Source organism: Lactuca sativa, chromosome 5 (genome assembly GCF_002870075.4).
Source record: "Lactuca sativa cultivar Salinas chromosome 5, Lsat_Salinas_v11, whole genome shotgun sequence".
Taxonomy (NCBI): domain Eukaryota; kingdom Viridiplantae; phylum Streptophyta; class Magnoliopsida; order Asterales; family Asteraceae; genus Lactuca; species Lactuca sativa.
This window is the reverse complement of record NC_056627.2, coordinates 336,555,723-336,583,059: the sequence shown is the minus strand read 5'-3', so window position 1 is coordinate 336,583,059 and position 27,337 is coordinate 336,555,723. Positions and strand designations below refer to the sequence as shown.

General features: G+C 40.6%; 1 protein-coding gene and 2 long non-coding RNA genes across 9 annotated transcripts; 1 reads left to right on the top strand and 2 right to left on the bottom strand.

Moving 5' to 3' along the window:
* Window positions 1-824: 824 nt before the first annotated feature.
* LOC111921041 (uncharacterized) lies at window positions 825-4,413 on the bottom strand. Of its 7 annotated transcripts, XR_002860056.3 has the most exons (8): window positions 4,286-4,408; window positions 4,101-4,171; window positions 3,776-4,022; window positions 3,489-3,543; window positions 3,258-3,403; window positions 2,449-2,495; window positions 2,180-2,251; window positions 825-1,458 (listed from the first exon to the last, which is right to left on the bottom strand). It is a non-coding gene; the product is annotated as an uncharacterized LOC111921041 (long non-coding RNA). The 7 variants fall into 7 exon arrangements; XR_002860057.3 differs by lacking the exons at window positions 825-1,458; window positions 2,180-2,251; window positions 2,449-2,495 and adding an exon at window positions 2,510-2,720 and having other exon boundaries at window positions 4,286-4,407; XR_002860058.3 differs by lacking the exons at window positions 825-1,458; window positions 2,180-2,251; window positions 2,449-2,495 and having other exon boundaries at window positions 3,074-3,403; window positions 3,776-3,865; window positions 3,951-4,022.
* A 14,601-nt stretch (window positions 4,414-19,014) lies between these two features.
* Window positions 19,015-22,522, top strand: LOC128126332 (uncharacterized). Its single transcript, XR_008224149.1, has 3 exons — window positions 19,015-19,293; window positions 19,497-19,564; window positions 20,382-22,522. It is a non-coding gene; the product is annotated as an uncharacterized LOC128126332 (long non-coding RNA).
* Window positions 22,523-24,677: 2,155 nt separating this feature from the next.
* Window positions 24,678-27,054, bottom strand: LOC111921040 (BTB/POZ domain-containing protein At5g60050). Its single transcript, XM_023916611.3, has 2 exons — window positions 26,265-27,054; window positions 24,678-26,000 (listed from the first exon to the last, which is right to left on the bottom strand). Exons 1-2 carry the CDS (start codon window positions 26,844-26,846, stop codon window positions 25,071-25,073), a joined length of 1,512 nt encoding a protein of 503 aa, XP_023772379.1. The 5' UTR covers window positions 26,847-27,054; the 3' UTR covers window positions 24,678-25,070.
* Window positions 27,055-27,337: the final 283 nt, after the last annotated feature.

The window sequence follows — 27,337 nt, the reverse complement described above, 5'->3', positions numbered from 1 at the left end:
ATACAACCACTCCAATAAAAAAATCCATCATATTATTAATATGTTATGTACTAGATAGTTAACTCATATAATTAATATACTTAAAAAAATACTCATTATCTATAGGGTTGTTCACTATTTGGATAAAACCAAATTATCCAATTGGACAATTTGGATTGTACTATTTGGTTCGGATATTCAGATTTCACCAAAACCGAATTATTATTTTGGATTTCGAATTGATTTTCGTTTATAAAATACGAACCGAATAGTCCAAAAAAACCGAATAACAAATTATTATTTATTTATTTTTAATATATATATAACTATTTATTAATTTTATAATTTATTTTTTTCAAAAAAGTTCAGAAGGTTTCACCTAATAAAAAATTAATATGTATTTTCTCTCAAAAGAGTTTTATCTATTAAATATTAAATTATAATATATCATCTTAATAGTTGTTTATAAATTATAAAAATTAAATAATTTGTTTTTGCTTCTTCTATAAAAATTGGATAATATTATAATCATATATCGTTTTTAAATGTTACGCCTTTTGAAAACCGAATTCTAAAAATCGATCCAACTGAATTGTAATTGAATTGGATTGGATCGGATTTGAATTTAGTTTGGATAATTTGGATCATTATTTTGAAAACTAAAATCAATTTGGATTTACTTAATTGGATCAGATCGAATCGATCCATCCAAACGAACGCCCTTAATTATTTAACATGAATTAAAACTTTACGAAATTTAATTGCTTCTAATTAAATTAAATATCAAGAATATTAAAAAAATTGCAAACAACAACCCTTTTTTAGGAAATAGAGAATAACGTTAAATTAATTTTAAATTCTAGGATAATAATAAGATTAAACTAGGTGGGAAACCCCGCTCTGCGGGGTTCAGAACAAACAAATTTACTGAACACACGGGTCGAATATTTTGTTGATGTTTGGCGGGTGACGAAAGTAGGATGTTATAATGCTATTTTAGTATTTTGTTTTAAAATATGCCAAAATCCACCACCTACCAAAAACCCACTTGCCATTAGCCGAATGAAGGGCATTTGGATGAATCCGGTTCAACTCTTCATGATTCGGTTCCACACGTATAGATTTGCCCGACAATCTTTCTTTGTACTTCACATGAACCCAATGGAAATGTGATATGGTTTTGGGTAAAAATATAAATAATAAGAAATTGAACAAAAAAACATAAACAAAAACATTTAAATGAGTAGTACATTGCTATTTAGTGTATTTACCATCTAAATATGAAAAAAACGCAACAAATAGAAATGTAGTTTGTGTTTTGGTAAAGAATTAAATAATAAGAAAAACCAAAAGTACAATGTTATAATGAGAAAAATAAGCTATAAAGAGAAAAAAAAAAGTAGAGCACTATTTTTTGCATGTAGCCCATTTTCTATTCTCATATTTAGGGGTAGAATGTAGAGAAAGTTGTGACATCATCTGCATTTTAATCAAATAAACTATATTATTGACACACTGTAGATAGGACAATACTTATTAAAATTATTATTATATATAACGAAAAAAAATACTAGTTATGTCAATTTTGTCGAAAATTTTCAAATTCTACATTTTTACACAAGAAATTGCATTATGGTCAAAATGTATGTAGGGGTATAATTAAATAGCATAAGTAGGGCTATTTTCGTCAAAAACTGTTTGAATCAGTCAACTTATAACAAAAACAAATGTATGTATGTGATTTTTGATCAAAAATGTTATTAGCAAACGTTAGGAAAAACGGTTAATAGGGGCATTTGGGTCGTTCTTATTATAATTATTAATTATGTAACCAAATAAAACTATAGTGTGGGGAAATTTAGCCACATTTTTAAGTCCTCTAATTTTTAACCCAAGAAACTGCATTATAGTCGATCTGTATGTAGGAGCAAACTGTATTATGGTCAAAAACTCAAAAAAAATTATTTTCTCTAAAACTAACAAAGCAAATTGTATTACGGTCAAAATGTATGTAGAGTTATATTTTAAAATAATGTTTGTAGTGGCAATTTGCTCACAGATATTATAAAATTTTATGTAGGGGCAAATTAGTAAATGCCTCAATTAAATTTTTTTAACAAAAAAAATAAGTATTTATGGGCATTGTGGTATATAAATATATAAATTTTCCTTCATCTAATCGGTTAATAAGAGAGCTTACCGGAGGTCATTCTTGGAGGAGATAGCCGGTTATACTCTCGAGGTGTAACCTTTAGAATATTTTCACCACCGGCTTCAAGTACATTATTAATATATGCATCAGATTATAACTAAATTTCAAAGATTAAAACTAATGCTTAATCATTTAATGAGCCATGGTTTGTCACATTTTTTGACCCGAGTTCTTTGATCCACAACGTATAACTAAAAAGGACATTGACGAACATAAACTCATAAAAAAAACACAAAATCGGTACATAAAACTCATACCCATTAGCATTTTCAACGCTTAAACTTGCACCCCTATCTATCAAAATCTAGAACATAACAAAAACACAACAATATATTAGCTAAAAACATTAAGAAAAAAAAACACATTTAATTGATACAAAAACACAACAATATATCCACCATATGCAACATTATGTAAAGGCGTATTTCCAACACCTAAAATGATACAAAATAAAGTTTTAAGTTTTTATCAAACCCGATATAAAAGAATAGTAAAAACCCATACGATTTGTTGAATCATACTCGCTGACCTGTTTAACATGAAACACAAAAGTATTTAAAAAAAATCAAATCGTTAAAATCAATAGGATCCAAAACATGAAAAGTTATGAAATTGAGAAACAAATGGTAGGTTCGTGTTCCAGTGAAAGTTAAACTTCCCCAAATGTATTTACCAACAAATTTTAAGAAAAGTAAACAATTTTTAATTCCAGAATCAAACATCAGTCGAAAAAAACACCTGATAATGATTACTTGTTTAACAGATGCTGCTAAACTAATTAACTATTGAGTCATTAGTACATGTTTAGCAACTGAAACTATCATCAACCTCGAAGCAAAAGCAAATTAGTGTAATCTATCAAGAATTGAAACTCTACCAGTATTATGTTAGCAACTGCAATTCAATTCTCGATTTAACTATTGAGTCATTAATTAACTATTGAGTCATTAGTACATGTTCAGTTACGTTTCATATCCATGGCAAGCGTGCAAAAATGTATAAAATTCCAACTCCACTCTCGAGTTAAAAAAATTTGGGATTAGCTGAATAAGGCTGGGAGTGTTACTGATGTTTGCAGCTTGAAACATTTCATGGGTTGAGAAATTAAGTTCTCCGTCCTCCATTGCTGAATTTGGTGATTTGGTTTATAACTTGGATGAAAGTTTTAACCTATTTGTCTCAACGAACTTCGGTTCTTCTTCTCAACAATCTCTGAAACACCCCAAAAGAAAGTGAAATGTGTTACATAAATTGTTAAAAGCTATTCAAATTTACAAACAATAGAAGAAAATTATACCTGCAGTAGGTGGAGAAGAATTGTTTCTATAGATTCCTCCATTCTCCTTGTTGGCCTATTTTCGAAATTAGGGTAAAACATCAAAAGAAAATGACAAAAAAATTAAAATTTATTGAAAATAATGACAGATCTGGTTTGACTCTTTAATGGTCAAAATATGGAACCAGCGCCCAGTGGAACTGATATGTGTAACGTAAATAAAACTTCATATTCTTCTACAATTGCAAATTCAAGAAACAATTATTGACATCAGATAAGAAATACCATTGATAGTTAAAAAAAAATACCTTTATTTTGTTATTTTCTTTGTTTTTTTCTCCAATCTCTATTCTTCCTCTTTAATTATATAAAAGCTCGAGTTCTACAACCTAAATTTCCTGTAAGAAATAATTATGACAACAAAGCTAAGAAACTCCAACCAGCACTATGAGAAATAACTACTGTTAAAGCATAAAATTCAACCAAACATTAGTCAACTGAAGTCAGACTTGGTATTTAAGCACAATATCATAGCTCAGCTTAGGTTTATTTGATCTGTATGAAGGAAAGAAAATGGAATTGCTCAGCAAAAATACATACATATATCATAATTAACTTTATACAATAGCGCACCTGGTGTTTCTAAGCAGTAGTTGGTATGTCGGAAGTATCCGGTTGTTGCTGTCTTCGTAAGGTGAATTACCCTATAATTTTGATGGAGGATAAAGAGGTTGGGGACGCCAGTTAATCAAACGAACAAAATTAGATAAGTTTCAAAAACAAAACCTATGTTTTAGAACAAATTTATTGCTTCATACCTATAAATTTCTTATTGGAGTTACACTGATTCTTGAACAAAGAAAGACAGATGGATACCTAGTCCGACCGGCAAATGACTCCAACAAAACAATTTCGTTAATCAGCAGAATGCTTAAACAAAGTGGGATTAAATGTAACGACCCAATTTTCGCGACCAAAAATTTTGTTTTAAAACATTACTTTATAAAATATTAATAACTAAAAACATTGTTTGATCAACCATAACACAACGTGAACCATGTCTAAAAGCCAAATCATACAACCAATCAAAATATCAGAGTACAAATCCCAGTGAAGCTCGTAAATGCGGAAACCAGAGTGTGTGTGTGTGTGTCATGCTGCTACCGCGCCGACTCCTTTCCCCTAGCTGAGGAGGTACCTGAAACCAAAACTGAAAACCGTAAGCACAAAGCTTAGTGAGTTCCCCCACCGTACCACATACCATATAATCTCATAACATACATATATTGTCAGGCATATCTGGGTGCCCGACCTACCCCTTCGCCCCTCTCGGCCGGACATTGCCTAGCATATATGGATGCTGGCTTCCCCTTCGGTCCTCTCGACCGGATACTGCCTAGCATATTTGGGTGCTGGGTTCCCCTCCGGTCCTCTCGACCGGATACTGGGAAACTATTCCTTCCCTCTACTACTACCACATAACAAGCATCGTAAGATCATAATCTAGCTATCATGACTGGGTATAACTACCCATTCGGCCCTACTGACCGGGTACCTCGGGGACTATCTCCCCCTACTGTCACTAGCACATAGCATCATATCATACTAGCACATAACATAACACAGGTAGTAGTAATCCCTAGATGAATATCACAGAGACAAACATCTACATATAACTCCTACTGGTGGGTTGGCATTGTGGCCATAGACCCACCGCTATTGGAAGGTAACTCACCTCGAAGTAGCTGCTGATCTGATCGGGAACTGGCTGCCTACTGCTGCTGCTGCTGCTCCGGAAATCCTACGGCTGCAATTCCCACAACATACTCAATCAAACACTGCTCACTAACCTTTGGGTAAAATGACCATTTTACCCCTGACCATGCCCTAAGTCAAAGTCAGAGTCAACTTTCAGTTGACCCGACTCGCTGAGTTGGCTTTCCAACTCGCCGAGTCACCATCCAAACGATAGTCCCGGGTCCCGTTTCTACTCGTCGAGTTAGGCGATGACTCGACGAGTTCTCCTTCTAAACTGATATTCAAGTCCTTCATCCTGCTTGCCGAGTTGTATGAACAACTCGTCGAGTTCATCTTCATCCGATGAACACTTATGCTAAGACTCGCCGAGTTGTATGAACAACTCGTCGAGTCCATCTTCATCCGAAGAACACTTATGTTGCGACTCGCCGAGTTGTATGAACAACTCACTGAGTCTGTTCTTGATCTAAGGAGATTGCCTTGAACCCGCCGAGTCAGGGCATTGACTCGCCGAGTTCCTCCAAAGATGAGTTCAGCTTCCGATTCACTGAGTCACACCCCGTGACTCACTGCTCACTCGACACTACGAAAAGGGTACAAACTCGGAGACTCGCGAACAGACTCGCCGAGTCACATGAACGACTCGCCGAGTCGTTGCCATGCACCCACTAAATACACAGTTTTGCTCGATTCTAGTCCATGCCATTCACAGATCTGGACTTCTAGGACACGAATCACACGTAAAGTTTCCTACTTTATGTGTGGATATTCACCAATATGGATTTTAGGGCTCAAAATGCCTCAAAAGGGTAGATCTAGGGTGAACAAGCAACATGGGGCCATAAAGCTAACAGATCTGAGCTCCTGGAGCTCAATCTTGCCTAGATCTAGAGGCTAATCGACTTATTACAAACCCTCAAGCATATACAATCTTGGAAATTGCTCAAAAAGGACTTTTATGGAGCTATAAGCTTAAAAAACAGAGGGGAAACGAGCTATACCTTAGGGTAAACGTTGGAATGACACAGAGATGCTTGGCCTCCTTCTCCTCTTCTTGATTCCCTCTTCTTTTCCTTCAAAGAAACTTCAATAACACCACAAAACACTTCAAACTCACAAGAAAGCAAGGCTAGAGAGAGATACAGGGCTCTGAGGGTGAATGGGGGCTGGCTTGGGGAAGTTAAGTCGTTTAAATAGGGTGCAAACCCCTGAAACTTAGGGTTTCATCCAACAGCTGTGACTCGCCGAGTCCAGGATATGGACTCGCTGAGTCGCCAACTTAAACTTGTCCCAGGTCCCGCATCCACTCGGCAAGTCGGACCTATGACTCACCGAGTCCAAGGCTAAAAGAAGGGAAATACTCAAATAAGATTTACGTACCAGGAACCAGGTGCTACAAATCTCCCCCACTTATTATAGACTTCGTCCTTGAAGTCTGCTGCTCGATCCTGAAACAGCTCGGGGTAATGCTCCATCATCTCGTCCACCGGCTCCCAAGTCCATACCGAACCCTTGCGGTGCTGCCATTGCACCTTCACTAATTCCACCCTCTTGTTCCTCAAATCCTTCGACTTCCTGTCGAGGATTGTGACTGGGCGCTCAATGTAATTCAGGCTGTCATCCACCTGAATGTCCTCTAACGGCACAACTGCTGAATCGTCCACTAGGCACTTTCGCAGCTGAGAAACATGGAAAGTGTTGTGGATCTGGCTAAGCTCAGCTGGCAGATCCAACCTATACGCCACCTTGCCCACCCGGGCTACGACCCTGAACGGTCCGATGAATCGCGGGCCCAACTTGCCCCGCTTCCTGAATCGAATGACGCCTTTCCAAGGCGACACCTTCAGGAGAACCATATCCCCGACTTGGAACTCCAAGTCAGATCGACGCTTGTCGGCATAACTTTTCTGCCGATTCTGAGCAGTCTGAAGCCTGCTCCGGACCTGTTGGATCCTCTCGGTCGTCTTGAGCACCACTTCGGTGCTCCCCATGACCCTCTGGCCAACTTCACCCCAGCATATCGGGGTCCTGCACCTCCGTTCGTACAACATCTTGAAGGGAGGGCGGTCGATACTCGCATGATAGCTGTTGTTGTAGGAGAACTCGGCCAGGGGAAGATAGGTATCCCAGCTACCACCGAAGTCTAGCACGCACGCCCGCAGCATATCCTCCAGAGTCTGGATGGTCCGCTCGCTCTGACCATCCGTCTGCGGGTGAAAGGCAGTGCTAAAATGCAGACGAGTGCCCAACTCGTCATGTAATCTCTTCCAAAATCTGGAAGTAAAACGCACATCCCTGTCCGAGATCACCGATACTGGCACCCCATGCCGTGCCACAATCTCCCTGATATAGATGTCGGCCAATTTCTCGGCCGATATGCTCTCCTGAATCGGGATAAAGTGAGCACTCTTGGTCAACCGATCCACAATGACCCAAATCGAATCCACTCCAGGCGCGGTCCTGGGAAGTTTCGTGATAAAATCCATCGTGATATCTTCCCATTTCCACAGTGGAATATTCAACGGCTGCATCTTGCCATGCGGTCTCTGATGTTCGGCCTTGACCTTCCCGCAGGTCAAACATCGCTCGACGTACCATGCCACATCCCGCTTCATGCAGGGCCACCAATAGGCTAAACGAAGATCCCTATACATCTTCGTCGCCCCGGGATGAATAGAGAATCGGGACTTGTGCGCCTCCTCCATCAAAATTTGGCGCACGCCTCCGTGATACGACACCCACACCCTACGGTGCAGTGTCAATAGTCCCCGGCTATCATAATCAAAGGAGGAAACCTGACCCACCACACGCTCGCTCTTCAGATGCTCCTCCTTGATAGCCTCCTGTTGGGCCTCCCGAATATGCTCCAATAGGGGAGTTACCACGGTCATCCTCATGCAAACGTCCCTGATCGGCGCCGCCTTGCGGCTAAGCGCATCGGCCACCACATTGTCCTTCCCCGGGTGGTAAAGGATCTCACAATCATAATCCTTCACCACGTCCAACCATCGACGCTGCCTCATGTTCAGATTCGGCTGATCCATGAGGTACCTCAAACTCTTGTGGTCCGTGTAGATGGTACATCGAACCCCGTAGAGGTAATGCCGCCAAATCTTGAGGGCAAAAACCACCGCCCCCAACTCCAAATCGTGCGTCGGGTAGTTCGCCTCGTGAGGCTTGAGCTGCCTCGAAGCGTAGGCAATGACATGCCCCCTCTGCATCAGTACCGCGCCCAACCCAGAAATGGACGCGTCGCAGTAAACCACAAAATCCTCTACGCCCTCTGGCAGGGCTAAGATCGGCGCCTCGCACAGCCTCTGTCTCAGCGTCTCAAATGCAGCCTGCTGCTCGGGTCCCCACCGAAAGACCACGGCTTTCTTCGTCAGCCGCGTCAGGGGCACGGCTATCTTGGAGAAATCCTGGATAAATCTCCGATAGTAGCCTGCCAATCCCAGGAAACTCTGAATCTCAGATGGAGACTTCGGAACCTCCCATCTCATCACGGCCTCGACCTTGGCCGGATCGACCAGAATCCCGTTCTGGTTGACGAGGTGTCCAAGAAATTGTGCCTCGCGCAACCAAAACTCACACTTGGAGAACTTGGCATACAAGCTCTCCCTCCTCAGGGTCTCCAACACCTCTCTCAGATGCTCCTCATGTTCCTCCCGAGTCTTGGAATAAACCAAGATGTCATCAATAAAGACTATCACAGACCGATCCGGCATCGGTCTGCATACGCGGTTCATGAGGTCCATGAACGCGGCAGGAGCATTGGTGAGCCCAAACGGCATCACCAAAAACTCATAATGGTCATAGCGCGTCCGAAACGCGGTCTTCTGCGTATCCTCCTCCCTGACCCTCATCTGATGATAACCCGAACGCAAATCAATCTTGGAGAACCAAGAGGCTCCCTGAAGCTAGTCAAAGAGGTCATCAATCCTCGGGAGTGGGTAACGGTTCTTCACCGTTACCTTGTTCAGCTCCCGGTAATCTATACACATCCGATGCGACCCGTCCTTCTTCTTCACAAACAGAATCGGGGCTCCCCAGGGCGAACTACTCGGACGAATAAATCCCTTGTCTAGCAGCTCCTGCAGCTGCGTAGACAACTCCTGCATCTCGGGAGGAGCCAACCGATACGGTGCCTTGGCTATCGGAGCCGCACCAGGAACGAGGTCAATCCTAAACTCAACCTGTCGCTCCGGAGGTATCCCAGGAAGCTCCTCTGGAAAAACATCTGCGAAATCTCGTACCACCGGAACCTCACTCACTGTCGCCTTGCCCGCCTCCCGGGTATCCATCACGTACGCGACATATCCTGCGCATCCCTGCTGAAGGTAGCGTCTTGCCCTCGCCGCCGAACATACTGCGGGTCCACACTGCGGCCTCTCGCCATGAATCACTAACTCTCCCCCGCTTGGGGTCCTGACCCGCACTAGCTGCTGTGCGCAATCTATCACCGCCCCATTGGGACTCAGCCAATCCATGCCTATAATCACCTTGTTCCCACGCAACGGAATGGGAACCAAGTCTACCAAGTAGCGCTCCTCAAACAAACGCAACACGCAATCTCGAAACACCATCGATGCTCGCACCGATCGATCATCAGCAATCTCTACCTCTAAAGGGCAATCTAACTCGCTCGAAATCTCATGAAACTTCTTGCTAAGCGCAAGGAAAACAAATGATCGGGATGCACCCGAATCGAATAACACCTGAACTGGGATGCCGTTCACATGGAACGATCCTAATGCATACATATACATACGGAGCACACATCAATATCAATACATCATAAAAAAATAAAATAGAGGGAAAGAATCATACCCGTCACCACATCGGGTGCGGCGCGTGCCTCCTCGGTAGTCAGCTGAAATGCTCGGCTCCTCACTACTGGAGCCTCTGCCTTGCCCTGCCGGCCATCCGTGATCCGCAGGGTCGCTGGAGTTGGCGCCTTCACCGGCGCTGAAACTGTCAACTGGGGGCAATTGGCCTTCTTGTGGCCCCTCTGGTTGCAGTGGAAACACAACAACTCCGATGTCTGAATAACTGCTGCCGGAGCAGTGCAATCCCTGCTAAAGTGCCCAGACTTGCCGCACTTGTAGCAGCCTGATGATCCCAACCGGCACGCTCCCTCGTGCGTCTTGCCGCATTTCCTGCAGCGTCCCCGTCCCTGTTGGCCTTTCGTCCCCGCATCAAATCCCTTGGGCTTCTTCCCCAAAGCCCCTCCTGACTGACCCTCTTCTGCCTTCCGTTTCCAGATGTGCTCCAAATCTATCTCCCTCTCCCTTACCCTGGCAATCATAGAGTCCAAGGTAGGGCAAGCCGAAAAGCTAACATGCTCCCGGATGTCAGCTCGTAGCATATCATGATAACGAGTCCTCCTCATGTCCTCGTCACCAGCATACTGGGGCACCAATAAAGCCCTCTCCCGGAACTTGGCGGTGATCTCCGCCACAGTCTCCGTCGTCTGCCTCATGTCTAGAAACTCCCTGGCCACCTACTGAAGCTCGACAGCCGGCGCAAACTTTGCCCTGAACCTGGTCACAAAGTCCGACCAGGTCATAGCCTCGATAGCTGAGGCTCCCAACGAGTCACCCACTGACTCCCACCAATCCCGGGCTCGATCCCGTAAACACCCTGCTGCATACCTCACCTTCGACCCCTCGGGGCAGAAGCTAGTCAACTAGGCAGACTCGATGTCTACAATCCATCGCCTGGCAGCAATGGGGTCTTTCACCCCATGGAAATCCGGCGCACCACTGCCCCTGAAGTCCTTGAAGGACAGTGTGCGAGATCCTGACTGGCTAGATGCCATATCGCTCCTGAATGCCCGAAGGCGATCCTCCATCAACTCCATGATCCCTTCCTTGATCGACCCAAAGAGAATGGGGGTCGACTCAAGGATGCCTCTGGTGATCTCTAACGCGATGGACTCGCGTAGTCCCTCATCAACCGACTCGGAACCTGATCCCGAACCTGACCCCTCTCCTGAACCACCATCTACCGGCCTCGATCGAAGTACCACCATTCTGCAATACCTCACAACAATCATTAGTGATACTGATACTTCATGAGGGATCACAACTACTTACAAGTTCCCTGGTCTTATCTTGGCCTTCCTTGGTTCGGGTACGGATCCTCTGCTTTCAGTAGTACGGGCCCATACTACCTTCCACATCTATTCGTACCTTCTTCAAGGAATGCCTCGACTCCACCAGATCCCTTTCACTACTGCTGATTACTGCTATACTCATCCTAGGCTTGCCCTAGGGAAATCTCTGATTCCACTCTAACCAGTCCTCAGCTGCTGCAGGCCTCCTTGTAATGCCAATCAGCCATTACCCGAATACCATCACATGTGACGAGGCTCAGATAATCCTTCGAGTACCCGACTTGTCCCTACAACGGTTGGACTCAAACAAGAGCTGCGCAGTAGGATCAAATCCGACACTCTAAGATTATTCAACCCTGATCACATGTGATGTGACGCATTCTCCTAATGGCTAACTCCCATTATTCAGAGTCCCACGTAGCACGGAGCAAGCAGCATTCAGATAAGGGTAACAATCTCAATCAACTCTATCTACTTTCAGGAACTGAGCTAGCATTAAGTGCTAAGCTCATACTATCAGGCATAACCTAATCAGGCTATCCTACTTACTATCTACTCAATAACTAGCATGCAATTCTCATACAACTGAAACACATAAAGCAGGCACATAAGGCATCACTCCTAGATCCTTAGTCCTATTCTAGCATGATGTTCTACAAAAGCTGATAAACATAACATAAACTTGTATGGGTACTTTGGGGAATACTTACTTGAGCTCGGCCGGTCGCGCACATCACACACTTCGTTCTTTCTCAAAACTCTTTTCTCAATTTTAGAAAACATTTTCTTTTAGAAAATCTTTTAATCCCTCGATTTGAGTTCAGACACTCCCGAAGGTGTGTCCGAATCCCTCAAATCAGGGCTCTGATACCAACTTGTAACGACCCAATTTTCACGACCAAAAATTTTGTTTTAAAACATTACTTTAGAAAATATTAATAACTAAAAACATTCTTTGATCAACCATAACACAACGTGAACCATGTCTAAAAGCCAAATCATACAACCAATCAAAATATCAGAGTACAAATCCCAGTGAAGCTCGTAAATGCGGAAACCAGAGAGTGTGTGTGTGTGTCATGCTGCTACCCCGCCGGCTCCTTTCCCCTAGCTGAGGAGGTACCTGAAACCAAAACTGAAAACCGTAAGCACAAAGCTTAGTGAGTTCCCCCACCGTACCACATACCATATAATCTCATAACATACATATATTGTCAGGCATATATGGGTGCCCGACCTACCCCTTCAGCCCTCTCGGCCGACATTGCCTAGCATATCTGGGTGCTGGCTTCCCCTTCGGTCCTCTCGACCGGATACTGCCTAGCATATTTGGGTGCTGGCTTCCCCTTCGGTCCTCTCGACCGGATACTGCCTAGCATATCTGGGTGCTGGCCTCCCATTCGGTCCTCTCGACCGGATACTGGGAAACTATTCCTTCCCTTTACTACTACCACATAACAAGTATCGTAAGATCAGAATCTAGCTATCATGACTGGGTATAACTACCCCTTCGGCCCTACCGACCGGGTACCTCGGGGACTATCTCCCCCTACTGTCACTAGTACATAGCATCATATCATACTAACACATAACATAACACAGGTAGTAGTAATCCCTAGATGAATATCACAGAGACAAACATCTACATATAACTCCTACTGGTGGGCCGGCATTGTGGCCGTAGACCCACCGCTACTGGAAGGTAACTCACCTCGAAGTAGCTGTTGATCTAATCGGGAACTGACTGCCTACTGCTGCTATTGCTGCTCCGGAAATCCTCCGGCTGCAATTCCCACAACATACTCAATCAAACACTGCTCACTGACCTTTGGGTAAAATGACCATTCTACCCATGACCATGCCCTAAGTCAAAGTCAGAGTCAACTTTTAGTTGACCCGACTCGCCGAGTTGGCTTTCCAACTCGCCGAGTCACCATCCAAACGATAGTCTCGGGTCCTGTTTCTACTCGTCGAGTTACGCGACGACTCGACGAGTTCTCCTTCTAAACTGATATTCAAGTCCTTCATCCTACTCGCCGAGTTGTATGAACAACTCGTCGAGTTCATCTTCATCCGATGAACACTTATTGTAACGCCCGCAAATCTGGGCTAGTCAAATTAGAGGCAATAGGGGTCGAAAACGACTTTTCGACAAAAGATTATTTAGAATAAATAATCTTAACCAAGTTGTAGAGTATGTTACAAGGTTTTCGTACATATAAAGAACGCCGAAAACCGAGTTATAACGAAGAAGTTATGACCCGTTGAAGTTTCGCGACGGAACCAGCACGATACCGGGAAACGTAAATAGTGAATTTATGATAGAGTGAGATTTAGCCTTAGCGATCTAAAAGAAAGTCGTAGAATATGTTAAACTAAGAACATCAATAAAAAGAACGCCCAAATCTGACTTCGTATGAGGAAGTTATGATTTTTCTAAGATTTAGCATAGCAGTGCACAACCTGAAATCTGAATTTTAGATCGGTCGATTTTTAGCCGACGGGATCTAAATGAAAGTTGTAGTACTCGTAAATACCAACGCGTGGATATAAAGAACGTCGATAATAGAGCTCGTATGCAAAAGTTATGGACGAAGCTTAGTCCCTACTTTTCGAGCGCGGCGAATTCGATACAGTTTCGTAAATACGAGATAGAATGAGAATTAGCCAACGAGGTCTAAATGAGAGTTGAAGATCTCATTAATAGGAACTCAACGGTAAAAAGACAGACAAAAATGGAGCTCGTATGCGAAAGTTATGGACGAAGCTTAGTCCCTACTTTTCGAGCGCGGCGAATTCGATACAGTTTTGTAAATCCGAGATAGAATGAGAATTAGCTAACGAGGTCTAAATGAAAGTTGAAGATCTCATTAATAGGAACTCAACAGTAAAAAGACAGACAAAAACGGAGCTCGTACGCAAAAGTTACGGACGAAGCTTGGAGACTACTTTACTATACACTTCCTATAAATACAAGGGTGAACTCCTCATATTTTCTTCACACCATAAGCCTTTCTTTCTCTCTCTAACTTCTCTCTAGCCTCCCTAAACCCCTCCCAAGTCTACGGAACCTCCCTAGCACGAGAAGAAAGCCCCGGAGCGCCCGACGGCTCCGAGAAGAAAAGCTTTCGGCTTGGAAACGCTGCTCCAGCGAAGCCCGGTTTTTAATAAAAACTCGCTGTAAGTGAGCTACGCCTATACTATATTTAATATAGATTTTATTTAATTATAATAACATTATTAGGACCTTAAAATAATTATTTGGGCTATTATTATGAGTTATATTGAGTGTTATTTAACGCTTATATAATAGTAATAATAGATAGACTATTAATTAGTCGTGGTTAACGTTAAAAACTAAACCCTAGTGGTATTGATACTAGGTTTTGTCGAGGAAAATTGTTTTGAGATAACGAAGTGCTGTCTGAGTTCGGAATCACCACCTAATCAGGTGAGTGCATGGTCCCTTTCATCTTACACATAGATATGAAGTATTTATTATATAATTTACGTGTTGTGAGTGCATAGTTACTTTCATCTTACACATAGATATGAAGTATTTTATTATAAATTTACGTGCTATGTGTGCATATTGTCTAAATACTTGCTGTCTATGCTGGTGAAAGATTTTTATACATGTTTTAAATGACGTAAACTGTATAAAGTATTTTATATCTACAAGATATGTTGGGTAAAACATGGGTAGATGAATGATGATGGATAAAAGCTGAAATAGAGGAACATTAGTGGTACGGACCTAGTGCCCTATAGGTATACATTGGCAGCAGTGGACCTAGTACCCTATAGATGAGCACTGGCAGCTGCGCCACAACCCGTAGATGATTTAGATCTACGGTAAACGTCCTAGCAGCTACGCTATAAGGATAGTATCGGCAGCTGCGCCTAATAAGGAGCCTTATGACCATGACAGTAGTGTTTAAAGGTCAATACCGGCAGAAGCGCCTCATAGAAAATGTCCTAATTCTGGCAGCTGAGCCTAAGTGACAATATTAGCAGCTGCGCTTGACCAATGTGTCATTGGCAACAATGGACTTCATGTTGTTTCCTTAGGATGATCCTTAGGAATGAATGAATGAGAAATAGTTGATTCTTAGGGTAGATCCTTAAGAATAAAGAAGATAATGGGGATGGGTAATTGGGTTGATTGTTTGATTGTTTAAACATAATAATTATATTATTGTGGGTTGAAAACCCTATGTACTCACCAGGTTTCCCAACCTGACCCACTCAGTTTATTTATATCACAGGTGTTGATATGAAGTGACATTACACTGAGAGATTTAAAGAGATGTAGATCACTAGTGTAAATAATTGTAAGTTCTGTTTATGCTTATGTTTCTGTATTAACGATGACATCCCAAACGTTTTAAAATGAAATAAATACGTTTCTTCGAAAATGTTTTAATAACGTATTTACCATGTTTTTCTGGGAACAAATTCCGCAACATTTTTATAAAATGAAGTACTCTGATTTTTATAAAGCATAAACAACATCGGTCTTTTTTGGCCGTGAAAATGGGGATGTCACAGTTGGTATCAGAGCATTAGTTTAAGCGAACTAGGGATATGGATTTATTTCTAGACTTAAACTTAGAATGTTAAGCGATGATTGTGAGGTGTGAGCACTAGCTTATTTTAGGAATTATGCCTAAAATGCTTTTATATGCTAAATGCTTTATGCCTTATATGCTGTTATTTATTCGGATCTATGGTCTGTTGCCGACCGGATCTGGAAACCTTATATGTTTAGGATTCTAAACGTACGACTACGATATTAGAACTAGCATGTAAACGTTTCAGAGTGATAAGGATGATTTAAACGTCAATCCTAAGTAAAGGTCTAGATTCACCTTATTCGGTGTATAGATCAAGATGGCAAGGACCCGTAGCGGAAACGTGAATGCAAATGAGAATAGGAACCAACCCCTAGTGGTTCAGCAAATACCTGTTGTAGAAGAAGTTGCACCTGAGCCAGTCACGATGGCTAGAGTTCAAGCCATGATTCGGGCTATGCGAACTGAATAAAGGGAAGAAATGAGGAGGATGTCGAATAGGGACGAACCTACTATGCCCAATGAGCAACCCGAGCTGATTCCCGAGCAATCGGAGGAAGGGAACTACAGTCGCCAAGTGAGTCAAGTGGGGACTCAAGATGGCCTGGAGAGGAGAAACGACAAAGATGGGCGAATGTACAAGAATTTCTTGGGTGCGAAACCACCAAGTCTCTCAGGAAGCCCAAAGCCTGTTCAGATTATGGATTGGATCTCCGAGATGGAAATGGTGTTTGAGAGCTGCGACTGTAGCGAGAAACAGAAGAATGTCTTCGCCGTAAGACAACTGAAAACTGGAGTCTTGAGCTGGTGGAAGCTATTGGCAGATACGATGCCACGAGGAGAAGCCTTAAGGATGTCATGGGAAGAGTTCTTGGAACAGTTGAAAATGCAGTACTGCTCGGAGATAGATCTGATAGACCTAAACAACGAGTTTCAGAACCTGAAGAAAGGGAAGATGAGTGTTGATGAGTATGCCACCGCATTCACCAAGAGGATGAAGCTATTCCCCTACTTGGTGCCTTCTAAACTCTCCAAGATTGATAGGTTTGCTAACGGACTGCCCACTGACTTTGGTCCAATGGTCAAAATGGCAACTACCTTGAAAACAGCTGTTAGGGCAGCTAAGAACGTAGAGGCCCAGGTAAGAGAAAATGGTCTAGAAAAAGATAAGTCAGGAGAGAAGCGGAAGTTTGAAGGATCTTCAAGGTCCAAAAAGGAAAGCAAGACTACCCAAAGAGAGAGGGGGCTACAAAGCCATATGTGCCGCCAAAGCAAAAGGCGAGAACATTTCAAATGATTCTTGACGAAGCAGATGACAATGCGAAGATTCAGGAGTTAACGCTTGACATCCAAGGATCGAGTTATGGAGTAATCGTGTAGATAATACCTCGCGATGTAGCCTGTTAGGGGCATAGTTTAGGGTGAACTTGAACACCTATGTAAACATTTTAAGGAATAATATAAAACCTTCGTTTTGATATTTTATGTGTTAAACTGTTATGTGATTTTCTTGTATGGTGACTTGGAAAACTGCGAGACAATACTTGGGACGGGTATGAGTAAGTGTGGATGGTAGTAGAGGCCTATACTATCGGAAGCACAGGACTCACACTTGGATCAGGGAAAGTCACAAGGTTACCAAGAAGCTAGTAATTGATTTCGTTTTATTCAAGTGTGTTGTTACCATCATTTCGGTAATGACTAAGAAGATTGTTGATATTCCGACCCTAGTGGTCATATCGAATCGAGTCCGACTACGATGAGTATGTTGTGTGGTTCAGAGAACCAAGTTTGATGTAGCGTCTGACTTAAACCAAACGGTTGAAATCAAAGCGATCAATAGAAGTATCGCACTCGTTGTTAAAGAAGTTGGTGGCTAGAAATGCCTAATGTTAAAGTGTGATTATATCACATTAGAACATGAAGGAAGGCATAGTCTGTTTTAGAATTTAACTCTAAGAGACCTAAGTCTGAGTGTTGCAACATACGATGATAGGTCATTAGAATATGATACATCGATCTATATTAGTAATAAAAGAACTTATCTCAAGTCCCTATCCAGCAGGGATCGAGATTGTGACTTGAAGGTCATAATTTGGAGTCTAACCTGAGGTAGAGAGCAGGTGCACGATCGAGTACACTTACAGTCAATGAGTTTAAGAGATAGAATTGAAGGAATGTAGAAGTTATAATTATTGCCTAGGATGAAGAGATGACGTATGGAGTCATTATACGACCCTGTTTTGTTGATGATTCCGGGACGTAATCATCCTAAGGGGGAGATAATTGTAACGCCCGCAAATCTGGGCTAGTCAAATTAGAGGCAATAGGGGTCGAAAACGACTTTTCGACAAAAGATTATTTAGAATAAATAATCTTAACCAAGTTGTAGAGTATGTTACAAGGTTTTCGTACATATAAAGAACGCCGAAAACCGAGTTATAACGAAGAAGTTATGACCCGTTGAAGTTTCGCGACGGAACCAGCACGATACCGGGAAACGTAAATAGTGAATTTATGATAGAGTGAGATTTAGCCTTAGCGATCTAAAAGAAAGTCGTAGAATATGTTAAACTAAGAACATCAATAAAAAGAACGCCCAAATCTGACTTCGTATGAGGAAGTTATGATTTTTCTAAGATTTAGCATAGCAGTGCACAACCTGAAATCTGAATTTTAGATCGGTCGATTTTTAGCCGACGGGATCTAAATGAAAGTTGTAGTACTCGTAAATACCAACGCGTGGATATAAAGAACGTCGATAATAGAGCTCGTATGCAAAAGTTATGGACGAAGCTTAGTCCCTACTTTTCGAGCGCGGCGAATTCGATACAGTTTCGTAAATACGAGATAGAATGAGAATTAGCCAACGAGGTCTAAATGAGAGTTGAAGATCTCATTAATAGGAACTCAACGGTAAAAAGACAGACAAAAATGGAGCTCGTATGCGAAAGTTATGGACGAAGCTTAGTCCCTACTTTTCGAGCGCGGCGAATTCGATACAGTTTTGTAAATCCGAGATAGAATGAGAATTAGCTAACGAGGTCTAAATGAAAGTTGAAGATCTCATTAATAGGAACTCAACAGTAAAAAGACAGACAAAAACGGAGCTCGTACGCAAAAGTTACGGACGAAGCTTGGAGACTACTTTACTATACACTTCCTATAAATACAAGGGTGAACTCCTCATATTTTCTTCACACCATAAGCCTTTCTTTCTCTCTCTAACTTCTCTCTAGCCTCCCTAAACCCCTCCCAAGTCTACGGAACCTCCCTAGCACGAGAAGAAAGCCCCGGAGCGCCCGACGGCTCCGAGAAGAAAAGCTTTCGGCTTGGAAACGCTGCTCCAGCGAAGCCCGGTTTTTAATAAAAACTCGCTGTAAGTGAGCTACGCCTATACTATATTTAATATAGATTTTATTTAATTATAATAACATTATTAGGACCTTAAAATAATTATTTGGGCTATTATTATGAGTTATATTGAGTGTTATTTAACGCTTATATAATAGTAATAATAGATAGACTATTAATTAGTCGTGGTTAACGTTAAAAACTAAACCCTAGTGGTATTGATACTAGGTTTTGTCGAGGAAAATTGTTTTGAGATAACGAAGTGCTGTCTGAGTTCGGAATCACCACCTAATCAGGTGAGTGCATGGTCCCTTTCATCTTACACATAGATATGAAGTATTTATTATATAATTTACGTGTTGTGAGTGCATAGTTACTTTCATCTTACACATAGATATGAAGTATTTTATTATAAATTTACGTGCTATGTGTGCATATTGTCTAAATACTTGCTGTCTATGCTGGTGAAAGATTTTTATACATGTTTTAAATGACGTAAACTGTATAAAGTATTTTATATCTACAAGATATGTTGGGTAAAACATGGGTAGATGAATGATGATGGATAAAAGCTGAAATAGAGGAACATTAGTGGTACGGACCTAGTGCCCTATAGGTATACATTGGCAGCAGTGGACCTAGTACCCTATAGATGAGCACTGGCAGCTGCGCCACAACCCGTAGATGATTTAGATCTACGGTAAACGTCCTAGCAGCTACGCTATAAGGATAGTATCGGCAGCTGCGCCTAATAAGGAGCCTTATGACCATGACAGTAGTGTTTAAAGGTCAATACCGGCAGAAGCGCCTCATAGAAAATGTCCTAATTCTGGCAGCTGAGCCTAAGTGACAATATTAGCAGCTGCGCTTGACCAATGTGTCATTGGCAACAATGGACTTCATGTTGTTTCCTTAGGATGATCCTTAGGAATGAATGAATGAGAAATAGTTGATTCTTAGGGTAGATCCTTAAGAATAAAGAAGATAATGGGGATGGGTAATTGGGTTGATTGTTTGATTGTTTAAACATAATAATTATATTATTGTGGGTTGAAAACCCTATGTACTCACCAGGTTTCCCAACCTGACCCACTCAGTTTATTTATATCACAGGTGTTGATATGAAGTGACATTACACTGAGAGATTTAAAGAGATGTAGATCACTAGTGTAAATAATTGTAAGTTCTGTTTATGCTTATGTTTCTATATTAACGATGACATCCCAAACGTTTTAAAATGAAATAAATACGTTTCTTCGAAAATGTTTTAATAACGTATTTACCATGTTTTTCTGGGAACAAATTCCGCAACATTTTTATAAAATGAAGTACTCTGATTTTTATAAAGCATAAACAACATCGGTCTTTTTTGGCCGTGAAAATGGGGATGTCACACTTATGCTAAGACTCGCCGAGTTGTATGAACAACTCGTCGAGTCCATCTTCATCCGAAGAACACTTATGCTGCGACTCGCCGAGTTGTATGAACAACTCACCGAGTCTGTTCTTGATCTAAGGAGATTGCCTTGAACCCGCCGAGTCAGGGCATTGACTCGCCGAATTCCTCCAAAGATGAGTTCAGCTTCCGATTCATTGAGTCACACCCCGTGACTCACTGCTCACTCGACACTACGAAAAGGGTACAAACTCGGAGACTCGCGAACAGACTCGCCGAGTCACATGAACGACTCGCCGAGTCGTTGCCATGCACCCACTAAATACACAGTTTTGCTCGATTCCAGTCCATTCCATTTACAGATCTGGACTTCTAGGACACGAATCACACGTAAAGTTTCCAACTTTACGTGTGGATATTCACCAATATGGATTTTAGGGCTCAAAATGCCTCAAAAGGGTAGATCTAAGGTGAACAAGCAACATGGGGCCATAAAGCTAACAGATCTGAGCTCCTGGAGCTCAATCTTGCCTAGATCTAGAGGCCAATCGACTTATTACAAACCCTCAAGCATACACAATCTTGGAAATGGCTCAAAAAGGAATTTTATGGAGCTATAAGCTTAAAAACAGAGGGGAAACGTTGGAATGACACAAAGATGCTTGGCCTCCTTCTCCTCTTCTTGATTCCCTCTTCTTTTCCTTCAAAGAAACTTCAATAACACCACAAAACACTTCAAACTCACAAGAAAGCAAGGCTAGAGAGAGATACAGGGCTCTGAGGGTGAATGGGGGCTGGCTTGGGGCAGTTAAGTCGTTTAAATAGGGTGCAAACCCCTGAAACTTAGGGTTTCATCCAACAGTTGTGACTCGCCGAGTCCAGGATATGGACTCGCTGAGTCGCCAACTTAAACTTGTCCCGGGTCCCGCATCCACTCGGCGAGTCGGACCTATGACTCGCTGAGTCCAAGGCTAAAAGAAGGGAAATACTCAAATAAGATTTACGTACCAGGAACCAGGTGCTACATTAAACTTCCGAGCTACAAACATAAAACAGTAACGCCACCTGATAGCTTCATTTTATTTACTTCTTTTTATATTTTTTTTAGCACATTTCATTCGCATTTTAGTTAATTTCCATGCATATTTTCTTTTTTTGCTATTTTTATGACCATTTCGGATACTTTCTAGTTTCTTGAGCATTATTGCAGATTTTTTGAAGACTAGCGGAGCGGGATTTTTGGGAGGCGATTGGACTTGAAGGGCAATGGGGATTTCGTGCTTGATGGCTATGGAGGTGATTCATTGAGTGGACTTTTCAATTGCTTGAAGGCTTGGAAGTGTTGAACTTTAAATTTGAAAGGCACGGGAGAATTCTTGAAGAGAAATGGGCTGGAAGTTGATTAGACTCGAACTGGGCCAATGGAATGGCTGTGGGGGCCCAAATCATGAAGGAGCCCAAAAACTCCGTCATAGTCACGCGGCCCGCGTAAGATTCCCCGCGGCCCGCGTGGATTCCTGACAAGGGCAAAATCGGGATTTTGTCTAGAGCTCTATATTAGGAAGGTTGGTGTGCCTCTTCAACCTTATCTTGGATGTCCGATTTTGACATTTTCTCTCTGGAGTTTTCAGCACTTTTGAAGACCAAGAACACCTCAAGAACATCCTCTTTTCACCTCTTGATTATTGTAAAATGTTTGGTACAATCTTCTCTAACTTTGCTTCTTTGAGTTTAGTCATGCTTGGCTAAACTAATCTTGGTTGACTTTTTGTTGAATCCTTTGAACTTTTGTTGAATGTTGAAGAATCCATGAACTTGTTCTTAAATATTTATGGAAATGTTTTGTGTTTTAACATATTATCACTACTAGTATGTTTTTATTCATGAGTTTAAATGTGTTTGTGGTGATTAGTTGGCTAATTTTTTTATTAAGTAAAGGATCCTCAAATTAGCAAGCAACAAATGATTTTTGTGTTGTTTTTGCTTCACACAATTATAAAAACATTTTCTCCAACATGGTAGTGAAAGCAATTGACTCCTCTTGGATTTGGTGACTTTTTAGTTCTTAATGCTAGTTGACTTTCACTAATTACATGCTTAATGGAAATTGTGACTTTGACTAAGAAAATTGTTATGAGCTTCTCTAACCATTTTAAACACTAAGAAAAGTCTAGGTAATCTCAACCTTCTTGGATTACTATGGCCAAATTGAGGATTTAAAACAAGTATTGCACCATTGGATTCTAATGATATGTTCATCAAAAAGTCAAAGTGAGGAAACCTTAAGTCAACCATCTTTCTCTCATTGATTTTACATCTAATTCTTATTTTTGTTGAACTTGTCTACTTTATCCTTAGTTTAATTTTAGTTTATTTCAAAAAGATCAACCCCCCCCCCCCCCCCCCCCAATTTTATTTTTATTGTTATTTTAGAAGTATTTTTACAAAGAGATTTTTCATAGAGTTATAAATTGAACCAATCTCCGTGGATTCGATCAATTTACCACTATATGCTATTTTAGTGTGTAATAATTAGGGTTATTAATTTTGTTGGTCTCGACAACCACCACCGCCTCAAAACGACTCGATACCAGCCGATGAAGATGAATCTTGGCCATCAAAAGTCCATCTGATATGCCCTTCTATCCTCCACCGTCTTCAGACACCTGACGCCGACGACGGGAAATCAATGAGTTACCGGTCAACAAAAGAAGAAGAAGCAGAAGCGAGACTTCGATTCCAGCACATAGAAACCCTAGGAAGATCACTATGCAGCAATGAGCATTGGTGGAGCGGTGGTGGGGAGTTAGACCGGTGGTGGATGCAGAGAAAAGTGGGATAAATGAGAACTGCAACATAGGATATTACAGAGAAGCGGTGTGGAAGGAACTAGAGGCGGTGACTATTGTAGATTGCCCCTTATAAAATCCAAGACGGTATTGTAGCTACACCCAGAAACAAAGGGCTATTTGTGCAAATTAAACAAAGGACCCAATTAGGCAGAAGAAATAAATAAAAGGGGCAAACATGACAAAAGCATATGAAATATATATATATATATATATATATATATATATATATATATATATATATATATATATATATATATATATATATATATATATATATATATATATTTTGCCAATAGTAATAGAAATAATAGTAATAGAAATATACATAAATCATTATAAGCTAAATATCATATTCATTATTTTTCCCTTGGTAGATTGATTTATAAAATACATAAAGGGTATAAATTACATGAATAGTCCCTATGGTTTGGAGTAATTTACGTGTTTAGTCCCTAACTTATCTTTTTAACTCGGAAGATTCTACTGTTTGTTTTTTTATGTATTTGGCTCTACTGTTTGTTTTTGTTACGCGTTTGGTCTCTGTCTTACCTAAAAAAACTAATATTCAAATAGAAAAAAAATGATGAGGTAGGTAAGATAATGTGAGGGGATGAGGTTGGGGTGTATTTATTTAAATGAATTAATAACTTAAGGGCAAAATAGTCTTTTTAGGTAAGTCAGAGACCAAACACGTAACAAAAACAAACAATAAGAACTTTCCAAGTTAAAAAAATAAATTAGAGACCAAATATACACAAATTACCCTAAACCATAAGAATCATTTGCGTAATTTACTCTAAGAAAAATTAATATGTTAATAATATCCAAAACGTTTACATGAGCATTGTAACAAATGTTTTAAGGTCAATTCAACAATTAAAAACCTAAACACATATCTGTTATAAAATAAATAAAAAATAAAAGAACTTATTACCCTATCATATCTAAAATGAACTTTAACACATTGTTAGTATATATTTTAAAATTAAAAAAGACGTAATTGTAATGCATCTTCAAATAGATATGAAAGTGTGCAGACTGAAATTAAAGATCCTAATTTTGCAAATGGTTAATGCCTTATTTTTGCAAAAAAAATAATAATAATAATTAAAAAAAAATTATTTGCTTAATCAAATATGAAAATTATTGATATTCATCAAATACCCAGAATGTCCCTAAACGACAATATAATCAATTACTTGTGATAACCACAACGAACAACAATTCACCTCGATTCTTCCTAAAAATCTAAATGCTCTAATTTTTACCGAAACCATCTCAAAAAACGGCTCATGATTAACATCAAGGCTTCACTTAGTTTCTTGTACAACAATTTTATGATAAACATACGAGGCATTAACTTATCCCATTGCAGACCAACTGTTCACTAAAATGTCTTTAAGGTACACCATCTTCATCTCCTTCTTCTTCTTCTTTATGATCTCTTGAACAAATCTTAACCAAAATCAACCAAACCAAATAACACAATTACATATAAAAAAACATCTTCATATGTACATATCACTTAATAAACCTTCCAAATTGACCACAAACTCAGCTAGGGTAATCACAAACAGTTATCTGCAACTGAGGCTCAACCACAGGCTGCCTCACAAACGCCCTCCTCCACCAAATCTCAAACGCCCGCTGTATATTTGGACAATCATCACCTTTTTCAAGAAACCGATCAAACCAACTCATCAAGAAAGCTTGTTGTTGCAACAATGGCAGAGTAAGAATGATCTGACTAATCCCATCTTCAATTAATCTCCTGTCAACTGATCTTGAACTCCTTTTCATCCACCCAAAATCATCATATAATGCTTCCAACCATGTTGAAAGAAGAGACACACGTGTCTCTTTTGGTACCAAAATGTTCCCTCTACCAATTGCAATACATAGTTGAGCAGTTATCCTGCTAATTTTATGTCTGTACATTACTGGAACTTTAGAATGAAGAACACCAAGTTCGTTTTGATCTGACCATAGCTTCACGAATTCTTCACCGATTCTTTTTTCAATCAAGATTTCAACTACCCATTCAAGATTATCGGCTTCTCGAGCTATTTCACTCATCATTCCTCTGTTTTCTTCACAAGAAGTTGCTTCAGATAAGCAATGAAAAAGAGAGGTAAGACATTTGTGACAAATGGTGTAAAGGGTTTCTTTAGAGATGTCGAGTCTGTTGTACGTGGAGTTGTTGTCTTCTTTGAGTAATCGGGAAATTAGGGTTTTCATCTCTTTACGGGCTTTTTCGTCTTTTGCTTGTAGAACTCCGGTGAGTAATCTCAAGAAAATGTCATCGATTCTTGAAGATGTTGATGGCTCCAATGCGACTCTTTGTAGAACATCATGATCGTTGTGGAGATTGAGGTCTTGAAGGTTTGAAATCACTCTTTCTTCTTCTTCTTCTGACCAAGGAACAGCTTCTAAATACTCTAAACATGATGATATCCCGTCGTTAAATTTCAGTGAATCACATACCTGCAAACAGGAGCATAAAGATGAAGTTCAACTTGAGTTGACTTTTGAAGTCAAATCGATCATGTTTAGAATCCAAATTAGCATAGAATTAGTACATTACACAATCTGACGTTGTAAATTTTTTGCAATAAAATTAGATTATTCATATGTCGATCTGAATAATTGGACATTCTGAAGTCAAAATCCGAAATTTTGATTTAGAAAACAGATACAATTTGATTAAAACCCTTGAAATTTTGGAAGAAATGAATGATAAATGGGTACCTTGAGTAAGCCCAAGATCTTAGAAACACCCTCACCCATCATCTTCTTTTTTGGATCATCACAATACATCAGAACTAGGGTTTCCAGATATACTTCAACATCATCACACTCGCAAATCTCCACAGAATGGTGGGAGCCACTCCTCCGGCCCAATTTCTCCTTAAAGAACTGGCTACGACTGGCCAACACCTCCCGGTGTACATCCATGGACACACTGAAACCATCACGAGCCGTGATTGTAAGCTTCACATCTCCAAACCCTAACCCCCAATCACTAGGGTTTCTAAACGGGGCTCCAGATAAAACCCTAGAGACCCGTTCTTCGATCCGCATTCTAGCAGTGTCGAAGGATTGTAGGTGTGTAGAGGGTCTGCTGGAGTCTCGGGTCTGTTCTTCAGTCATCATCTCGAAGAGGGTGGGGCTGGGGGCGGATCGGATCGGGCTTTGGATGGGTTGGGTGGGGTTGGAGGGAGAAGAGGAGAAAGAAGATGGTGGAGGGGAAAGGAAGAAGTCAGAGATGAAGCCTTGTTTTAACATGGTGGAGACTTGTTGTTTGGATTTGGTGAGCTCAAATGCCGCCATTGATGCGCTTGGTTGCTTTGATTTGCAGGTGTATGAGAGGGAAATGGAATCCAAGGAGACGATCTCACTGAAATTGAGGTTGTTGTGACTGGTGAGTGTGGGGGGTGGATGACTGCAGTCTGGAAAGTATATGATGAAAATGATGGACTTCCCTATGCTTAACACTTCCTTTTACCGTTTTACGTTTGCCCAGCTCAGCTTTTCTGAAACATCAATACTTCCAAATTTAGAGGTTGGAAGTCTCCTAACTTACTTTATTAATTTACCTAAACATGCATTTTGGACTGGACCAAAAAAAAAGTCTGATATTCGATCTGTGTAAAATGAGATTGACTCGAGAAAAAGACCTCCTTAAAAGGATTAAAAGGATGGAGCTTGAAGTTTTGATTTGAGAGCCGAAAATAGAATATGTTATTGGGATTTTCTAATATGTGTCATAAGGACATATATAAGAAGTATTAATTAATCACAATTATTACCATAATTAAATA